Source organism: Suncus etruscus, chromosome 1 (assembly GCF_024139225.1).
Source record: "Suncus etruscus isolate mSunEtr1 chromosome 1, mSunEtr1.pri.cur, whole genome shotgun sequence".
Classification (NCBI taxonomy): Eukaryota; Metazoa; Chordata; class Mammalia; order Eulipotyphla; family Soricidae; genus Suncus; species Suncus etruscus.
Genome location: NC_064848.1, coordinates 27,246,617 through 27,267,586, shown reverse-complemented (window position 1 = coordinate 27,267,586; position 20,970 = coordinate 27,246,617). Strand labels below are relative to the sequence as shown.

The 20,970-nt window shown below is 32.2% G+C and overlaps 1 protein-coding gene and 1 non-coding gene across 2 annotated transcripts in view; both read left to right on the top strand.

Annotated features, from left to right (window-relative positions):
* The window catches only part of ERBB4 (erb-b2 receptor tyrosine kinase 4), a 1,143,943-nt gene extending 1,124,237 nt beyond the window's left edge, over positions 1-19,706 (top strand). The window contains exons 26-28 of the mRNA XM_049784132.1: positions 15,386-15,433; positions 16,169-16,466; positions 18,636-19,706. Coding sequence (XP_049640089.1) covers positions 15,386-15,433; positions 16,169-16,466; positions 18,636-19,081 — 792 coding nt within the window. The 3' untranslated portion in view covers positions 19,082-19,706. The remainder of the gene's footprint in view (positions 1-15,385; positions 15,434-16,168; positions 16,467-18,635) is intronic.
* On the top strand, positions 16,990-17,096 carry LOC126026468 (U6 spliceosomal RNA). The gene has a single exon (XR_007501728.1). It is a non-coding gene; the product is annotated as a U6 spliceosomal RNA (small nuclear RNA).
* Positions 19,707-20,970: the final 1,264 nt, after the last annotated feature.

Below are 20,970 nucleotides of genomic sequence, written 5' to 3'. Positions count from 1 at the left end.
TTTTTGAGACCATAGTATTTATTCCTGACATAACCTCACAATGCTAAGAGAAATTTGTTAGTAATGATGTTGTGATGTTCCATGACTCAATATGAGCAGCTCCATGGACACTACATCCAAGTGAAAGTGTGCATCTTAAACAGTTATTTCCCTCAACTCTGCCACAATGACAACAATGACAAAAACAAAAGTAAAGGGGGGGGAAATGATGTAATTATTACATTTATCAAGTGCTAACTTTTTGTTAATCTTGCGTTATTGCTCATATCATCCTTTATTGATAATATTTTTATTCTCAAAAGTTCATTTTGATACATTATATGGATTTATAAATCACAACTAAACAGTACTAGTGAGTATGAAGTGACTGAGTTCTTGAATACTAAAGCATTTTTATGGATAGGCCTTTGAAGGTTTGTCAAAGATAACATAAAGTTATTTTACTTCAAGTAAATAAGTCGTTGATGCAACCCATCATGTCATAAAAGATATGATTACTAAATTTATAAGGAGAAAATGTTTCTTTAATGTTATAAAAATATCACATTTAAAATTACACATAATCTTCCAGTATAGATGTCAGGCCAACAGTCAATCATATAGGTATGTTTTAGAATTCAATAGTTTATTGTTATCTGAGTCAGGGAGATAATAATCTACTAACACCAATTTGAATAAATTTCTCCAAATTTAGCAAATTAAATAAGTCTAGGTATAACTAATTCCCTGAGGAAATGGATATAATTTTTCTTAGAACAGTAGAAATTTTATGGGAGTACAATAACAGTAATTCTCATAGGAGAAGGGTAGAAAATAGTAGATGTAATAAACTGGGAAAACGTGAATCATTTGAGACTGCAATTGAGAAGTCAAATATGATGAGAAAATTCTGAGGTCAGACTTTAACTTTAGTTACACCTGATATAAGGATGACAACCCGAGACCAAACACTTTAAATCTGTATGTATATATGTATATAGCTTTAAAATGTATATATAGAATCTTAAAATTTTTATTGACTTTTGCATATTTTACTTTGCTGTGTGACCTTGAACATGACTATGCTATCTCTAATGTTTAAGTTGAAATAAATGGAATATTGTTTAAATGATAGCCAACATGTTTAGATGATCCATGCCAAATATAAATTAGATTTTCTTGTTAGGGACATATCATTTTTAACTCCATAATTATTATTACTTTTTTTTTTTGGTTTTTGGGCCACACCCGGCAGTGCTCAGGGGTTAATCCTGGCTGTCTGCTCAGAAATAGCTCCTGGCAGGCACGGGGGACCATATGGGACACCGGGATTCGAACCAACCACCTTTGGTCCTGGATTGGCTGCTTGCAAGGCAAACGCCGCTGTGCTATCTCTCCGGGCCCCAACTCCATAATTTTTAATTAAAATGCCATATTAGTACTTTAAGGAAAATTACCACACTTGATTGATTGTCAAGGCAAACAGATTAATTCTCAAAAACATTTCTGATTAGTTTTTATATTAAGAAATTCCAAAATTCTTCATGAATCGATGCTGGAATTCTTTGTATAGTTTTTATCCTTTCTCAGCAAAATAAAATTCTGAGCTGCTAGAAAATTTTAAAAGCTTCTTAGACTATGGTCAACAAGTAGCTCCTGGGAAGAATTTTCTTTCTCCTAGAGTGCTACCTTCAATCAAATATTCATTTTGGCTCAGATGAGTTGTAAATACCAGTCTCTTCCTGTGAAATGTAACTGGTGTTTGCTCTGAGCTGCTGGGACAGCCATGCACTGTTTGCTCTGTCAGTAGCTGTACCCAAGTATCCACAGTACATTATTCAGATCAACTCACAGGAACCAGCTGTCTTAACTCCATGTAGGCTGTTAGAAGTCTTTTTATTTAGTACAACAGTTATGCCATCTGGTAACTTAAAGAACAGTTGTTGGATGAATGAGCCTTGTTAAAATTAACTTGTTATCTGGTAAAGGTCTGCATAAACTAGCATAACTGAAGATATTCATAACGAGGGCTACACCAAATGACACCGCCTGGAAGTCTTTTTTGTATTATGTTAAAATTGTTTCTTTGCTTCAACTTCTTTCATTTATAGCCCTGAATAAAATAGCTGTGCCAAAATTAGAGTTTAAAATTTGCAATTCCATTTCCTATATTTATTTCCCAACACACAACACAAGCTATGTTTTCCCTAAGTTTATGTCCTCACAAATATTTTGCTTTAAATGATGCTATTGTTACTTTGACAAAACTTCCTAATTTTTTTTATCGCTAAAGAGGGGATTGAATGTAGTATATTTTATCATTGCCTTCTTTTTTGTAAGTAAATAGAATAACTTCAAAAGAGCACTAAATAATTGTTACTTGAACATGGTCTGTTGTTACACTAGATTCATTTGTAAAAAAATGAGCTTCTTAAAATCAGTAAAAAGAAAATGAAAATTTGATTACAAATAAGCGATAGCCTATAAGGAAAATGTTAATTTGAATGAGTTATAAAATTTGGTAATTTCTGGTTTTGTAAAATAATACAAGTAGTAGAAAACTTGCCTTGCAAGCAGCTGATCTGGATCCAATCTCTAGAAATACATATGATCTCCTGAACTCTTCCAGGAGTGATCCCTGAAGATAGAGCCAAGAGTAAGCTTTAAATGCTTCCAATTGTGGCACCTAAATAAATCAACAAAATAAACTATGTTTTTACTTTGCATATAAATACATGTCTATACAATGTCTAAAACAGTAATTTAAGAAGATTTAGAGATAGATATTAAAACAAAAGGACATATCTGGATTTTATAGTAGACTATTTAACCAAAATTCTATGTGGAGGCAAATTCATTTTATGAAGTACCATTTTTAAATGGTCCCACATGAAAAATAACTTGTGTGCAGGTAACTTTTAACTTTTATCTATGGTATCATATTTTGGGGATATACTTTTATCTATTAAATGTCCAAAGTACTGAAAATAATTAATATTGAGGCTAGAGAGAGCACAGTGAATAAGACATTTGCCTTGCACATGGCAAAAAGGGTTAAATCTTCAGCATCCCTTATGGTCTCGCAATCTGCTAAGAGGAATTTTGAACATGGAGCCAGCAGTTATCCCTAAGTGTCGCCAGGTTTGGTCCAGAACTCCCCCAAACAGTTTCTCTTTTTAATTAAGATAACATTCAATTTCATTATGATTATGTTCAAAATATTAACAGTAACAACATTCTCAGTCTCAGAAGATTTAAAAACTGTACCTAAGTTTTAATATTTTCAGTTAAAAATAATTATTATGATCAATGTTTTTGTATTAAGCCAAAGTAAAAAAATCAATTTTTCTTGAAATGTAAAATTCTACCTCCCAAACCCTACAACTGATTTTTATCATTTACTAAATGCAAATTTGAGTTTGTAAAGTATAAAAAGTACATTTAATGGAAACAGAAAATATTGTGGCTAGTATTATTGTCAAATATCTAGGAAATATTTGACCATAAAACTTAAAAATTAGTATGTTCTTTTAAAGAATCAGTGTCTTTAACTGTAAAATTAAAACTTTAGTTACAAATTGAATTAAAAATTATATTCTACTGACAAATCATCTAAACATGATCTTGCCTCACCAAAACTTACAGTAATATATTATATATGGGTTCAGTGTTCCATGTGAACCCGAAAGGAAAAAAAATTTAAAGAAAGAAAAGTAATGAATTCACTTTTTGTTTGTTTGTTTTGATTTTGAGTCACACTCAGTGGTGCTCAGGGGTTACTCCGGGCTTTGCACTGAGGAATCACTCCTAGCAAATTCCTGGGACCATTTGAGATGCTGCAGATAGAACCTGAGTCAGCTACATGCAAAGCAAGCATGTACCTGTTGTATCAAATAATTAAGGATGGGGCTGGATGGCGGTGGATGGCGATGGATTTCTCTTTGCCATCCCAGGCCACGTGGCTCCTGGCTCCCATCCAGCCGTGGATCCCAAGCCCGGGTGAAAAGCGAAATCACTCACTCACAGGCAGGTATCAGGAACCATCAGCTTTATTCATGCCCTGTTCACCACATGTGTGTGGCCTACTCATAACCTTTCAAGCACTAATTATCTTTGGCCCTGCATCTTAAACTCCTTTTAGCCATCTTCCCTTTGGCCTCCATCCTGGTCCGAGACCAGAAACAGAGACCCCAAAGCCAGCGAGCTCAGCAGGGCCGAAAAGGCCCGAATCCCTCGGTTCAAGGCTTATCTAACTTTTCCAAGACCCCTCCCAGGAATGGGCCGGGTCTTGCAGGTAAGGTCACACCTAATATCCGGTTCCCAAGACCCCTCCCAGAAATGGGTGGATCTTAGGTATCTACACCCAAATCCAGGGTTTCAGCTAGGTACACCAACATGTACCCACTGTACTATCTCTCTGAATCCCAATTACCCCCCTTTTAAAAAATGTATGTAAGTAAGAGCTTACAAGGCATATTTGCTTTACTACTGATCAGATGATGTGGGATTTAAGAGAAATGTTTATTTTATATGTGACTAATCTAATAATTTATATGTTTCATTCCTCTTTTTAGAGTTAAATTTATCAAGTGCTCAAGAGATTTAGGAATTTGTTAAATTCAAATGACTTAGAGGAAAGAATTCAAGAATACAACTGTGGAGCTTTGAAGATCTCATGTGATTATTTATTCTTGGTTCCTCAAATTTTTGTCTTGAAAAGTTTCATGACCTCAATAAATTTTTCATGTACTAAGAAGTTTTTATAAATTAATATTTAAGATGTTGCAATTAATAAATAAAATTATTCTGAGAGAGAAAGACATCTTTGGTATTCACTGGTGACTTCGGCTACTCAAGAAGCCTGGCCTATATAAGCTTAATTATTTACTAATTATTTATTTTTTACTTTTAGTAAAATATAATTTAATTGAACTCTCAAGTTAGAAACCTATTTTCTATTAGAAACCAATAGGACATTATTTAATATTCTAAATGTATTGTTAGAAGTTTATGGGTCATTCTGATACTTTCTGTAGACAAAAATTTTATTAGAAAATCTTGGAAACCTCCTAGAAATTGTCTTCTTTAAATTTATTTTAACTAGTAACAATTGAAATTAAAATGTTCAAATAACACAACATGCTTGTGAAAGAAAATTTCAACATATAAAACTTTCAAGAATACAGCAAAAAGGTGCCAGTGAGGTGGCGCTAGAGGTAAGGTGTCTGCTTGCAAGCGCTAGCCAAGGAAGGACAGAGGTTCCATCCCCCGGCGTCCCATATGATCCCCCCAAGCCAGGAGCAATTTCTGAGCACTTAGCCAGGAGTAACCCCTGAGCATCAAATGGGTGTGACTGAAAAACCAAAAAAAAAAAAAAGAATACAGCAAAAAATAAACATTTAATAATTATATCATAATGAAAAAGACAAAACCTATATTATTGTTAAGGGTAATACAATATGTATAGGATCTCTTGAATGAAGCTAAGAAATACTGGCACAATTGCATATCATGTTTCTTTATTTCCTTCTTATGGTAATGTTAATGTTCTTTGACAATATGATATGATATGTATAGCTGCTTTAAGCTTACAGGTATTGTAGAATGAAGAATTTTTCAACTCTATCTTATTGGTTCTTTGAGCCATAAATACTTTGTTTTTGTTTTTATTTTTTTTACTTTTGAGTCACACCCGGTGACAGTCAGAATTACTCCTCCTAAGCGCTCAGAAATCACTTCTGGCTTGGAGCAATGGGATGCCAGGGGATCAAACGAGGTCCATCCTTGGTCAGCCGCATGCAAGGCAAATGCCCTACCACTGCGCAATCACTCTGGTTCTGAGCCACAAATACTTTAATGATAATATTCTCTTTTCTAAAATATTTGGTAAGGACATCGGAATGCTGTTTTCTAATAAATCATGAGAAGGAACTTATAGTAAGTCCCATATTATGCATAACAAATATATATCCATATATATAAACTCTACTACTATAATAAAACTTTTTATAATCTCTAATTATTTGAAACAACTTCATGTTTTAGTACTGACTTTGATATTTAAATGATAGGTAAAAAATGAGTGCATATCTGAAAAGGTATATATATGTCTACATATAGGTGAATAGAAAGCTATGAAAAGAACATATATATGTATTTATATGCAATTATTCAAATCAACTTAAATTACTTTTAAAATAGGAAACTTTATAAAAATTTATTTAAAGAAAATGCACTGCATAGCTGACATATTTGACCATAGCACATTTGTCTCCAGATAAAAGCAAAGTTATTGAAAAAAAAGAAAGTTTTAAAATTAAAAAAAATAAAAAGTACATTACCAAGTACATTTGTATTGTTATATCTCCAATGAAGTCATTATATAATACAGAAGATTTAGTAGGCTCTTATTAGCTGTTCATTTTATTAAATCTGTATGTTTTTAAAGTTTGATTATATTGATGTCCCTGATGTGAATTCTAGAGGGAGGATGAGGCAGGACCAGGGGAAAAATAGTGATGGAGGAAGCAAGAGTAGCTTTAGCAGGGTGGGGGTTGGCCAGCCCTCTCCTGCAGAGATGTCCAACTTTCTACTGTGTGGGCTGGTGTAACTATGATTTTTTCATGGCTCAGTTTATAACTTGTTCAAGAAAAGAGTGAGTCTATAAAGCTGGCCCAATTCCAGCATGGTGACTTCATTTTTTGGCCTGGGTATGGCTCCAAGTCTTTCCAGAAGGATTATACAGGAGGGCTCCTGCACTCTCTCCAAAAAGCCCTAGTGATATTAGCCCTCCAAACGGTGTACTTAAATTTGGTTAGATCGGTGACCCTGACAGAATTTGTAGAGGAGTAATGAGGTGGAGCCACCATGAGAATTGAGATTCTGGGTGATGGAAGCAGTAGGAATGGCTTTGGCAGGGTTAGGATGGAAAAATTTTTTGCTGTTGTAATTTCAAGTAATGGTACTCAGACTGCAGGTCTTGGCTTATTGGAAAGGCATACTTTTGAGGCTGGAGAGATAGCACAGCGGTGTTTGCCATGCCTGCCAGGAGCTATTTCTGAGCAGATAGCCAGGAGTAACTCCTGAGAACCGCCGGGTGTGCCCCCAGCCACCAAAAGAAAAAAAGAAAAAAAAAAAAAAAGGAAAAACATACTCTTTAATTCTATTTGCACAGAGCAATTATTCTTTATTGCCTTGTAATTATAAGCAAATTATGTGCGTGTCAATTATGTGTGTGTCTGGGGTAAAGATCTTATGTTTTGTTAGATCCCCAAATGGATCTTTTCTTTCTTCCCTACAAAATTTCAAAATAAAATCTGCATGTGTGCATGTGCTAAATTTTATAAATTTCATTTTCTATCATTTGGACAGCAGGTAATTTGCTTGATGACAGATATTAGTCTTTAAAATTTATTTTTTCTGGGGCCGGAGCGGTGCACTAGAGGTAAGTCGTCTGCCTTGCAAACGTTAGCCTAGGATTGACCGAGGTTTGATACCCCAGCGTCCCATATGGTCCCCCCAAGCCAGGAGCGATTTCTGAGCACATAGCCAGGAGTAAACCCTGATCATCAAAGGGTGTGGCCCCCCAAATTATTTTTTCTATATCATTAATTTCTGCTCTGGTTTTTCTTACATATTTTCTTTTGCTTGGGTTCTTTTGTTGTTTCAGATATTTAAGCTGTGCTTTTAGGTTGTTGATTTTATTGTTCTCTTTCCTGATGAAAGCTTGTAACACTATGAAATTCACCTTAGACTGCTTTTGTTGTGTCTCATAGATTTCAATAATTTGTTTCTTCATTATCATTAGTCTCAAGCAATCTATTTCTTCCTTGATTTTCTCTTTGATCCAGCTGTTTTAGATCTGTATCCAGGTATTAGAGTTTCTCCATATCCTCTTTTAAGAACCAATCCCTATATCTGTGGGATTGTGGACCGATAGGGTGCTTGATACGATCTTTAGGTGTGTGAATTTTTGTAAGACTTATGCCCTAAAATGTGATCCATTCTAGAGAACGTTCTGTGCACACTTTGAATATATATTAAGCTTTTGAGGTTTAAAGGCCCCGTCTAAGTCCATTAGTCCCAGCTCTTCTCGTTTATCATTTAGTGTTCTTATGTCCTTTCTAATATTTTGCCTAGTAGACCTAACACCTGGTGAGAGTGGTGTATGGAAACATCACATTACTATCTCGTTTCTGTTCATATTTTTCTTTAGGTTTGTGAGCAAAACCCTTGCATAGATCTTGCTAAATCTTCATTTGGTGTGTACATGCTAATCAGAGTTAGTACTAAATACAATTTGATCTGATATAAGTATGGCTGTCCCAGTTCTTTTTTTCCAGTGGTTTGTATAATTGTTTTCAATCTTTTTACTCTGAGTCTATATCTATTCTGAGATTTTAAGTGTGTTTTGTGCAAGCAGCGGTTGGTTGGGTTTTGTTTCCAGATCCAACCCTCAACTCTCTATCTTTTGGTGGGATAGTTTAGGCCATTGACATTTTAGGAACTATTGACAGAAATGACTGTTGTGCCATTATATTGTTTAGGGTTGTTTTGGTTACTATTGGGTACTTGGTTTATATAATTGATCTTTGAGACAGTTTTGTTAGCACAAAAACTGCAAGTTATTCTTTTTTTTTTTTTGTCTGTGAATGTTTTTATCTCTTTCTCTCATAAAAACAAGAGGTTTCCTGGGTAGTGAACTTTAAAAAAAATTTTTTTCAGTAATTAGAATATGTCATTCCAATCTTTTCTTGCTTGGATCATTTCATATGGGAGATTTGGTTTGATTTTTATGTTCTTATCTTTATACATATAGTTTTTATTCTCTGTACTGCTTTTAGAAGTCCATCTCTCTCTCTCTTTCACCCTCTCTCTCTCTCTCTCTCTCTTGCCATATGCATTACTATATGCCTTGGTATTGTTTTGTTAGGATATATTTTGTTTGGCACTCTTTTTGCCTCCTAGATTTGTTCAGCTCCTCTTTCCAAATAGTGGAAAAATTCTCTGCTAATATCTCTCTTCCTACTTGTTCTTCCCCTTTCTCTTTTTACTTCCCTTTTATATATATAGTTCAGATATTATTTTGTTCATTTGTTACTTTACATTTCTTTCATAGTTTTTTCTCTCTATTTTTTCTTCTTTATCAATGTTGGCTTGTAATTTGTTTTCAAGTTCAGTTATATATTTTTCCTTTGTGATTCTGTTACTATGACTTGTTTTAGTTTCTTTGATTGAATTTGTATTAATATCTCATCTTCTAAAAGAGTTTTTCTTTGAATTGTTTGATTTGTACATCAATTGATTGCTTAATTTCATTGATTAACATATCTTTAACTTTTATTGCTAAATTAATAAGTGTTGATTTTAGGTCCTCATCTTAGAAGTTCAGACTTTTTGATGGGCTTGGAGATTTGCCAAGGATTTTATTTATATGATCAATTACAATTGTCCTCTGTAGTTTCCCACTGATTTTTGTATTTTGTGGGTGGGTATGATAGTGTTTCATATTCCCTGTTACTTAAGAAACTGATCTAACAAAACTAATCTATACAAAAAGTGGCTACAAACATAAATGTCTTAGGCTATTTTCATAAATATCAATCAAGGTTATTTGTATTGGGAAAGCAGCAGACAGACTACATGTCCTAATGGCTTGTGGCCCTGGGAACCTGGGGAGTCCCAATTTAAATCAGGAATCCTAGAACCCTCCCTCAGATAAAAAACCTGGATTGGAAGAACAGAGGGATGATATGCACCTGTTGAGCCTCAAGCTAAGGGGTGGAGAGGGATCAGCTTGTGGCTTAGTTCAAATGTTAATGATCTTTATATATAGCATATATTTTTGATCAGTGTGTTTGTTTGGGAGTCTCACTCAGAGATTATCCCTAGATATGTGCTCAAGGACCATGTCTGCTGGTGTTTGGATACTTTATGGGGTATTGAATTTCAAATTCACATCAACCATGTACAAGGCAATAATCCTCTGTGCTATAATTCTGGCCCCACTATCACGTTTTTAGCTCAAACATGATACTTTTCTTTAGCTAAGTCCTTATAATCAATTAAAATGCATACAAGCTTGTAGTGTGACTATACAGTACTATGAATACTTATCAGTATGTTGTATCCAAAACTAGCATTCAAATTCTTTTTTGAGATTAGGTTTTCAGGAGACAAAATTTATTTTTTTGTGAAAGAATATAAACACTGTGAGGTGTTGAAGATAAGAGGGAATAGAAGGGCAATATCAAAACCTACATGAAAAGATAATAAATTGGATTATAAACAAAGAATCACCTCATATATTCCTAAATCTAAGATTTCTCATCTGTAAACCCATTCCATAAATTTTATTACATTTATATTTATCGGTTGCGCAGTGAATGCAGTAAAATTAATCTGTCACTTATAGAAGCTATATGCCACTTTCTTTTACTATTTCTTCATATTCTTCTATAAATCAGAGTAGACTTCATAATTAAATAAAATTTGAAAATTTTTAAAAAATTTATTTATGTTTTTTAAATATACTTTGTGTATTACATGGAATTCTATATGATTTACATTTAAATTCCTGATACTATTTAAAGGTTTGCAATTTAATTTTTTTCATAAAATAATACATAAGACGTGAGAGAGATTTAAGTTCTAGATCTCGTAAAAACTAAACAAAGAGAGAGCCCAATTTAATATTACCACTTTATCTGTAGACAGGTTTATTATTTTTAATATCTATAACATATAATATAGCATCATTTAATATTTCATTCATCATACCCTATCTACTATGTTTCTATATATGGAGTAAAAATGTAATGTCTTCAAAACTACAGAGTCCCACATAATTAAACTAAACAAAATAGAAAGTGTAAAAAATGAAAACACAAATAGACATTAGACATTTTTCTTAAAGTGTGTGTGGGAGAGAGATTACGATTCAATAGCTGCTCCCAATTTGCTTTTATATGTGCACAATTTAATTTTTGTGTTTTTATTTTCTGGTTGCCCTATTAAAAAAGTATTATCAATATAGATATCTAAAAACTCGTTCAAAATGCTGGGATAAAACACAATGGCAGAGCTCTTTGACATCACAAATAATTAAGTAAAATGTTTACAAATATTTTTGAATTCAGTCTTGATATATACATACAGCATGCAGTTACAGATCAGAATTTGTATGTGATGTAAAGACACATTTTATTTTAGCTGTGATCTAACCTCTAAAAATTCCTAATAGAATGTTAAAAATACATTCCAGAGAGCTATTAAGGCAGTTAAGGAATTTATTTTGCAAATAGATGACCTTGATTTAATTCCCAGGACACCACTGATCCCCCTAGTACCACCAGAAGTGATCCCTGAGCCTAATGTCAGGAGTAAGATCAAAGAACAGCTGGCTATGGTCCCAAAACATATATATAATATGTTTGTGAATTTTATATGTGAAATTATATATTTATATGTATGCAATTAAGATAGAAATATATAAGAAATTAATATATAATAGTTATATATTAAATTTTATATTTAATCCCAATGTACATGCAAAGGAAGGAAAAAGAGCAATTCTTCTTAATTTATGGAATTATTTAGGCAACAAATATTTGCTTGTATTTACCACAGCATCTTAATTTTAGTTAAAGTGATTTAGAGTTTCTAGGAAATGTAATCCCTTATCAATATTGAATAACAATTATAAAAAGGAAAAGAAAAACTAACTCATTAAACACATGATTAATGAAATACAAGTTGGGCTTTAAGCATGTATATTTTTCAAAGAGAAAAATTCTTAAAATTTGTCATAAAGTATATATGTACATGTGTAAAAACATCCATATACATAAATATTTATCATAACATATTCAGTTTAATTATTCTAAACTGTCTAGAATAATATCAAATGTTACAAGATAGTAAGTATAGTGCATGTAATAAGATAAACATTTAAATCTACCTCAATGGAAGACTAAATTCTGGGACATGAGACATGTGAAACTAATTTTAATACCCTCTTTGACATATATGCTGAAACTTCTCTATCATCTCTGGCATTCAAGTCCAAGTTAATCATACAATGTACCTGTGATATAGCCACAAAATTAAACCTGGCTTTCTCGGTTATCCTTAGAAATCCTCTACCAGGAACAAACTCACAGCACCTGCCTGTTTGTAACCCATCTCTTTCCATCTCTGTCTTGCTGACAGTAAATCCCTTTACCAGCTAATTGAACAGATGCACCCAGTGATGCTTCCTGAAGATCCACAAGGCAGGATGGACAGCAGAAATGGCACAATGAAAAAACAAAAGCCTTTTAACTCAGAGCACTGCTTTGTTCCATTTAGAACTTTAAGGTCACTCCAGCTCATTCTGACGGTGGGGAGCTCAATTTTTACTCCACCAATTTACTTGCAGCTGTCATTTTTTCCAATATTAAAAGTTCAGCTCTTCAAGTACAGAGAATTGATGAGTAGGGGGGGTGGGGCATTGAATAAGAGAAGCTAGTTACAAACTAAAAACAGCAAAAACAAGGAAAATCTGGCTTGGTTCTCAAGTACAAAAGCTATTTTCAAAGCCCATAAATTATGACATAGTGATTAACATGTAATTTAAATATATTTAAAGAACAATTATATCACATTTCCAGCCCAGCTAATTGGCCTCACAGATGTTCCCTTGTAACTGCATTGCCCTTCCTGGGAAAATGAATGAAGTGCTTTTTATCATGGAAACTGGAGGGAAAAAAATAGAGTAAGTGGAAAAGGAAGCATAAAAGCACCCAGTAACACTGAAATAATGAATGCTAAAGGCGGCTTTGCTTTTTATTTTTCACCATTTTAATGCCAAAAACTAGGAAATACATGCAACAACATTCCTGTTATTGAGATGGTATCTGGCAGTATCTCTGGACAGAGTTGGCAGGTTACTGATTGAAAGATGTGTCCAAACAGGGACAGTGGGTGCATTCTAATGCAGCATAACCTCACATCATGTCTTGAAACAGACTATTAAAGTTCTATTTATTTTTAATGCAACATGTCTTTACAGTTGAAGTGATGTGCCCCAGATAATTAGTATATCTAATAAAGTATTCCTGATGAAAATCGATTCTGGGGTATTCTTTTGATTATTTATCTTTCAAGTTTTAGAAAATACCAGTCAATGCTATTTTTGCAGCTGTGATTCTCTGATTCTTGTCTATATTACCCAGTGTAGCATTCTTGCAGATTAATACCAGTAATTTCAAATATTTTGGAATACCTTGCTTCTAATGTATAATCACAAAATTGAAATAACACAATAACTACTTTTATTCTTGTTTTTTTATTTCAATAATGTCAGGAAATGTTATATTGCATAGTATAAAATTAAAAAGTTTGCTATGTCTAGTCTAATAAATTATAATATCTTTAGTATTTACCAGAGTTCTTATGTAGTCAGTAAAATTTCATAAATTTTTGTATAATGCTTCGAATAATCAGTTATATAAGATAAAATAGAGTCAAGATTTATGATAAGATAAAATTGAAACAAGCAGTTCTCATCTTATTATTCTTTTGTTTTGTATATCATTAGACTATATAAAAATTCCTTTCTAAAATTTTATAAAAATATTCTTTGAAATATTTTAGAACATAGGACAATTTATGATATAAGATGATGTGGAGAAAAGACCCATATTTCAAATTTCCTAATTAATTAACATATTTGCCATGTTGATTGTTTATCTTTAAAATTTTTAGCATATATATTTTTTAATTTTATATGCCTTATATATTTGAATAATAATACAGAGTATGAATTATAGTCATTACCTTACTATGTCCTCACTGAGATGGGGCCAAAGATGAAAATAAGTCTGATATTTACTGATTGACCAAGTACTTGTAAATGAAACTGATAGCCAATGTATTTGACAAAGCATGAAATAGTTTTTCTGTAATCTCACTATAAGAACCTGGATTTCCTCCTTAACGAATCTGGTAGACTAAACCAAAGGGAATTGTATAATCCAATTAATGTAATTTAAATTGCTCTAAATAAATTAACTATATCAAAACATATTACTCTCATATAATTTAATGAACCTCTAAAATATGAAAACATTCTTTAAATAACATTTAGTAACTTTTTATAGATTTTATAATCTATTATTGATTTTGAAGTTTTTCTTTTTCTTTTTTTCCTCTGTTGACTTAAACCCAAAAAATAGAATAGGTAATTTTTATAGAATCAAATGTTTTTGTCTGCATTATTTATTATTTATTGTACCTATAAAGATATAAACATCTGATACAATAAACAGTGTTTTCACAGTGTTTAATGAATGCATAATATATAGTATATTTACCAAATATACATTTAATTAGGTATCTATGCTTATATATTTTTTTACTGAGAAACAGTTGGCATTAATATAAATCAATTTTTTTTTTTTGGTTTTTGGGCCATACCCAATGATGCTCAGGGGTTACCCCTGGCTATGCACTCAAAAATTGCTTCTGGCTTGGGGGACCATATGGGATGCTGGGGGATCAAACCGTGGTTTGTCCTAGGTTAGCTATGTGCAAGGCAAATGCCCTACCACTGCACCACCACTTGGGGCCAATATAAATTCTTTTTATTTAAATACCATTCTTTTTTTTTTGTGTGTGTGTGTGTGGTGTTTTTTTTAGGTCACACCGGCAGTGCTCAGGGGTTATTCATGGCTCCATGCTCAGAAATTGCTCCTGGCAGGCATGGGGGACCATATAGGACGCCAGGATTAGAACCAATGACCTTCTGCATAAAAGGCAAACGCCTTACCTCCATGTTATCTCTCCGGCCCCATAAATACCATTCTTAATATTTCACCATATTTTAAATAGAATTTTGTTTAACAATATCTAGAGCATTAATCTATAAGAATATATACATACTTATATAAAGATGCTATTATTTTTAACTACCTATTAGCTAAAATAATAAAAACAATGTATAATTTGATAATAAAAATTATTCCAAAAGTTAAAATTTACCTCTCACTTCTACCTGAGTATTATCTTAGCAATGAAAAGTTATTACTATGGTTATATCTGTTTCATTCTTTATTTACAACTAGACATTGGTTATTGTTTTCCTTTAGTCTATGACTAGTTAGACAAGAATGTACTGTCACTAAAATTTTAATTTTAATTTAATTTTAATTGCTTTCATAGAATTTTCTTCTTCAGCGGTTGACTTAAAATATCCCCAAATTACATAAGTAAATTAACTTGCAATACAATGCAAAATACTTTTACTTTTAGCAAACATCACTGTTGTGCATGTTTTTCTTTTGGTTCATACAGTTCATGTGACTTTTTCATTATTTCCATTCATGTTACCACTTATATCCATCATTACATTTTTCTTTCCTATTAGAGTGAAATTGGACACAGCCCTCCTCCTGCCTACACTCCCATGTCAGGAGTAAGTATGTCATACTCAAACTTCATCTTTAAAAATTTTTTTTATCTTTTCTTTCCATGTTTCCTCTCTTGTCTCCCCATAATTCCCTCATTCTGCCTCTGCCAACAGTGAATTAAGATTTTGCTATAAATTGTATAGCTACCATTGTAGATTTTTAAATCTAAATAGAAAATCTGAAATTTGAATATGATGTATCAATGTGGTCCAGCCCCATCGTTATTTATTTGACACAACATATCAATAGTTATTTTTAATTTTTTTCCTAACCAGTTTACCTGGCTTCATAAATGTGATTCTGGACAAGGAAATTTTTTGTTTTGTTTTAGTTTTTTGTTTAAATGATTATAGCTTTTATGGTCAAAAAAAAAACAACAAGATTTCTTGGTGATGCGTGGAACATAGCAGTTGTCAAATGCATTTGTTATAAAACACATTTATAATATTAAATGTATCAAATAGGCAATTATAGGAAAAGAGCATAAAATAGATTGTATTACAGCATAGGTGAATATAGACTATCTTTTAAATTGTTTTACATAACTTCCCTTTTAAAAAAAATGCAATTTTAAGTATTTCTACCCATACTTCAATTCATTAACTATTATAGAAAAAATTGAAAATCAAGTTGATTTTTCTCTGAACCCTAGCTTTCATATAATTTTGTATATCGTTTCAATTTTTCCGACTATTCTTTTGCTCACAATAACGTGTCAAAATGTGTCTCTACTTTGACAGAACCAGTTTGTATACCGAGATGGGGGTTTTGCTGCAGACCAAGTGGTCCCTTTGCCCTACAGAGCTACCACCAGCACGATCCCAGAAGCTCCTGTTGTTCAGGGTGCATCTGCTGAAATTTTTGATGACTCCTGCTGTAACGGAACTCTCCGCAAGTCAGTAACTCCCCATGTCTCAGACGAGAGCAGCACTCAGAGGTACAGTGCTGATCCCACGGTGTTTGCTCCAGAAAGGACCCCCCGAGGAGAGCTGGATGAAGAGGGTTACATGACACCTATGAGAGACAAACCCAAACAAGGTACAAATAGCATGTTTAGAAATGTCAGGCATTGGTATTCACTTCCAAGTGCACAAGGAAAGAATAGAAGAGAAATAACCAAACCACTGGTTATGCAACATTTGAGACCCAGAAAAGAGCTAGGCTACTGCACTTGGTAGGATGTTTTTTTGTGTCAAAAAAAAAAATCACATCTGCTAGAAAATGTATTAGGAAGTGGAAACTTAGATTCCAAATTCCAAATGTATTATAGGAAACTAGGATATCTTTCATGATAATATCTAAAATACAAAATCTGATACTGCAAGTACTTAAATGTATACATCACATATTGAAAGTGGCTTTATAAAGCAAAGCAATAATTTTACAAACATAGTAAGAGAAATATTAAACATTTAAATAAATGACTATTTTGATTTTGAGACAACCTCTTTCTGTATTAACATGGTCATAAAAAATAATGTTTTAATGTTATTAAACACAATAATCAGTATACTAGTCTTTTAAGATTTTAAGAAACTATTTTAAGATTCTCTGAAAGATTGTGCTCGCTTCAGCAGCACATATACTAAAATTGGAACGATACAGAGAAGATTAGCATGGCTTCTGCGCAAGGATGACAGGCAAATTTGTGAAGTGTTCCATATTAAAAAAAAAAAAAAGATTCTCTGAAAGATCATGCCTATTTATATAGAATGACCAAAGTAAAACAAACATAAATTTGACAAACACTTAAAACTGTCAACACAACGAAAGAGTTATTGCTATGTAAATAATTGTGTATATATCTAGTTTAACTTTTAAATCTGGATAATTAGAACACATTGAGAAGATAGTATGCAGAACTTGGAAGAAAAAACCTGCCAACCTGTAGACATTTACTACAAAAGTATTCAGGTATTTAATGCCTGGCAACTCAGAAATACTTGTTTCTGTGGAAGGTTCTTATATTGCTGCATAGTTCTCAGTAGTACAGCTATTGATGATAAATTTTCCTATACTTAAAATATTAAATGAGGTTAAAATATTTTGGATTAGCTGGGGAGATAACTTAAAGAATTGAAGTGCATACTTTGAATGGCAGATACCTGGATTAAATCCTGTCACTACATGTTTCCCCTAAGTAGAAAATGGAAAGTTTATTTCAGAATTATAGCATCTCATAAAATCATCAAAACATTCCATGTACTATAACCAAAATGAGACAAATGTAAAAGCCATTTACTTGTATATAAAAAGTAAGAACAATATGTTCTATCATATAATATATCTATATATGTCTATATTTAATATATATTATAGACATAAAGATAGGGACTAAATTTGAACAGAGCAGCATAATTAACACTTCAAAAATTCTAAGCTAATATTGTGCTTGAAAAGTATTAAATTGAATCAACAAATTATTGTAAATAGCAATTTAAATTTAGGGCAAGTATATCTTCCTTTTTTGTAAATTGTAAATTAATCACAAAATTATACCTCACTTGTAATATTATAAGTTGCCAACCAAGTCAATTCAGAGATACTTTATATATTTATCATATGTTTAATTAGTTTATTATATTCACCAAATTTATCCTTTTCCCTGTGTTAAAGCTTTCCAATAGACATCTACAAAAAATATCTTGTAAATATATTTACATATATTATATATAATATATTTACATATATTTACATATATTATATATAAATGTGTTACTTATATAGACAGTTATAGTATATTTAATAGATTAAAAACAATTATTCTACCATTTCTTATACTTATCTGTTTATAGAGTTAAGTTATGGACATTTTGCTATTATACTGTTTTTTATTTAAGTCGTATTATTTTTTAAGTTAAAGATCATTTACCCTTTATATATTGTTTTATCTACCAAAAAACCTTTTAGAAAATAAAAAACATCCTAGGTCACATAGAGACAAATGCAAATAATAGAAAAAAAAACTCATCTAAGGTGTCATAAATTCTGATCCTAGTCTGGTACTTAATTTTGACACAAACTTTCTTGGCCCACTCAATTCCTTTATCTACTTTTGCATGTAAACAGTAGAATCAGAAATATTGCTTGGTGCTCATGAAAATGAATATGTGGCTTCTAGTCAAGATAGAGGGCCACTCTACGAATCTCCGTCTGAGTAACTTCTAAAATGTAAATGTTAAAACTGGTATTTTTGTATTCTCTCAGAATACCTGAACCCTGTGGAGGAAAACCCTTTTGTTTCTCGAAGAAAAAATGGAGACCTTCAAGCTTTGGATAATCCTGAATACCATAATGCTTCCAGTGGTCCACAAAAGACAGAGGATGAGTATGTGAATGAGCCACTATACTTCAACACCTTTGCCAACACCTTGGGGAATGCTGAGTATCTGAAGAACAATGTATTGTCAGTGCCAGAGAAGATCAAGAAAGCCTTTGACAACCCTGATTACTGGAACCACAGCTTGCCACCTAGAAGCACCCTTCAGCACCCAGACTACCTGCAGGAGTATAGCACAAAATATTTTTATAAGCAAAATGGACGTATCCGCCCTACTGTGGCAGAGAATCCTGAATACCTCTCTGAGTTCTCCCTGAAGCCAGGCTCTGTGTTGCCTCCTCCTCCTTACAGACATCGAAACACTGTGGTGTAAGCTCAGCAGAGGTGTGAAGGTGAAGGAATAGGTCCACTCCAATGTCCCTGCCACCTCTCTTTCTCTTGTGGTCTTCCTTCTTTTCCTAAAGCCAGTCATTTTGATGCTTTCCAGTGGAAGGTATGAAGCTGCAAAGATAGTTTATGCTTAGTTAATATGAACACTAGAAGGAAGGACTAAAAGAGAAAGATGGGAGGAACCATACTTGTTTCTTCATTTCTCTGCATGGGTTGGTCAGGAGATTGTAGTAGCTAGAAATGACCAGCAAATATAAGGCAATACTGCCTACTGTTAAATTAGTTCTCAACATTTTTTTATCCCCTAGTTTAATTTTGACAGTTATTTCAAAAACCCATTTATTTACTGTTCCTTTCTTCAGGAACTGATGTACATACTTCAGCAGCTCTGGAAATCCTAATAAATGTTCCTTAAAATAAATAAATATATATGTATATGCATATATAATTATAATTACTGAAATTAAGAATCACATTTTCAGATATTTTCTATCTGGACACAATTATTGGCCAACTTACATTTCATAATATTTTTCTCCATCTAAATAATAAGTAGTAATTATACTTGAATGAATTTTTTTGATTTATTGATTCTCCCTTTTTGTCTTTATTATGGCTTGCCCTTTCACATATGTGCATATATATATGTGGATAGTTCCTCCCATTTTTGTGTTTGATTCTAGATTGCAAATATTTTTACTTCTGGTTTTCTTCTTGTGTTGCTAAAAATGGTTAGGTTTAAAATAATTTAATATGATAATGACCATAATTCTAAATATGGTTCTTACCATTTGAAAGGGAAGCCAAGACATAAATCTATTGTAACAAATCTAACCTTCATATTTTACACTATGTAATATGTATATTTCTTTCATTCCTTTACATGCTTTGTCATTTTCTTCTCTAAAAATAATATATAGGATGTGAGAGGCAGTAAACTTAATGAGTTTACAGATGAGAAGCTAGCATTTGTTTTGTTTTGTTTTGTTTTGTTTGTGGATTAAAAAACTACTGAGACTTTCAGGGTTGCTCCAATGGGGAATCTATTTAACTAGAAGAAACACACTGGATTGGGTATGTCTACCTGACAAATGTTTAGAGATATATTTGCACATAAGCGATAATTTAATTACTTCACTTTCTGAACTTCATTTTTTGGAAGTTGAATAAAGCAATATGGACAGAATCAGTAAAATACTTTAAATACATTTCAAAAAATAACAGAGCAAAATTGTACAGCAAAGACTATGACAATGCCAACATAAGCATTATTAGGACTAAGAAACAACATAAAAGAAAAGGCCAGCATATTTTCTATGCACAATATCACTTTTATTTCACAAGGAAAGTTTTCTAGATTGTATACTTCATAATAGTAAAATGTAAGTATAGATTGGCTTGCTTTACTGGGATTTTTGACATGAAACTCAGTTACATGAATTGGAAGTCAATTCCACACATACACTGCTATATTAAAAAATATACATTCAATTTATAGATAGGTCATTGGGTCTACTGTAGTGAAAATATAAAAATTATTTATGCTATTGATTTAACATTCAATATACTAATTCTTGATAATTTATATATAATTCTAAATACACTGTTTAGTTCTGGAACCATATTTATTATGTTTAATTGTAAAAAGTAATATTTCTTTGGAGTTTAAATAAGTGATGGAAACAAGAGGAAGGAATGAGTTTCCAGAAAGATGGCCCTTAAGTCAATAATTATAAAATGTAATACCTGTCTCTTTCCTATGAATTCGTTCCAAATTGATTAATAGTTTTACATTTCATTCTAATTTTTAAGTGTCTGTTCAATTTGAGTCCATAATCTAAAGAAAAGACAAGTAAAAAAATGACAAAGTGA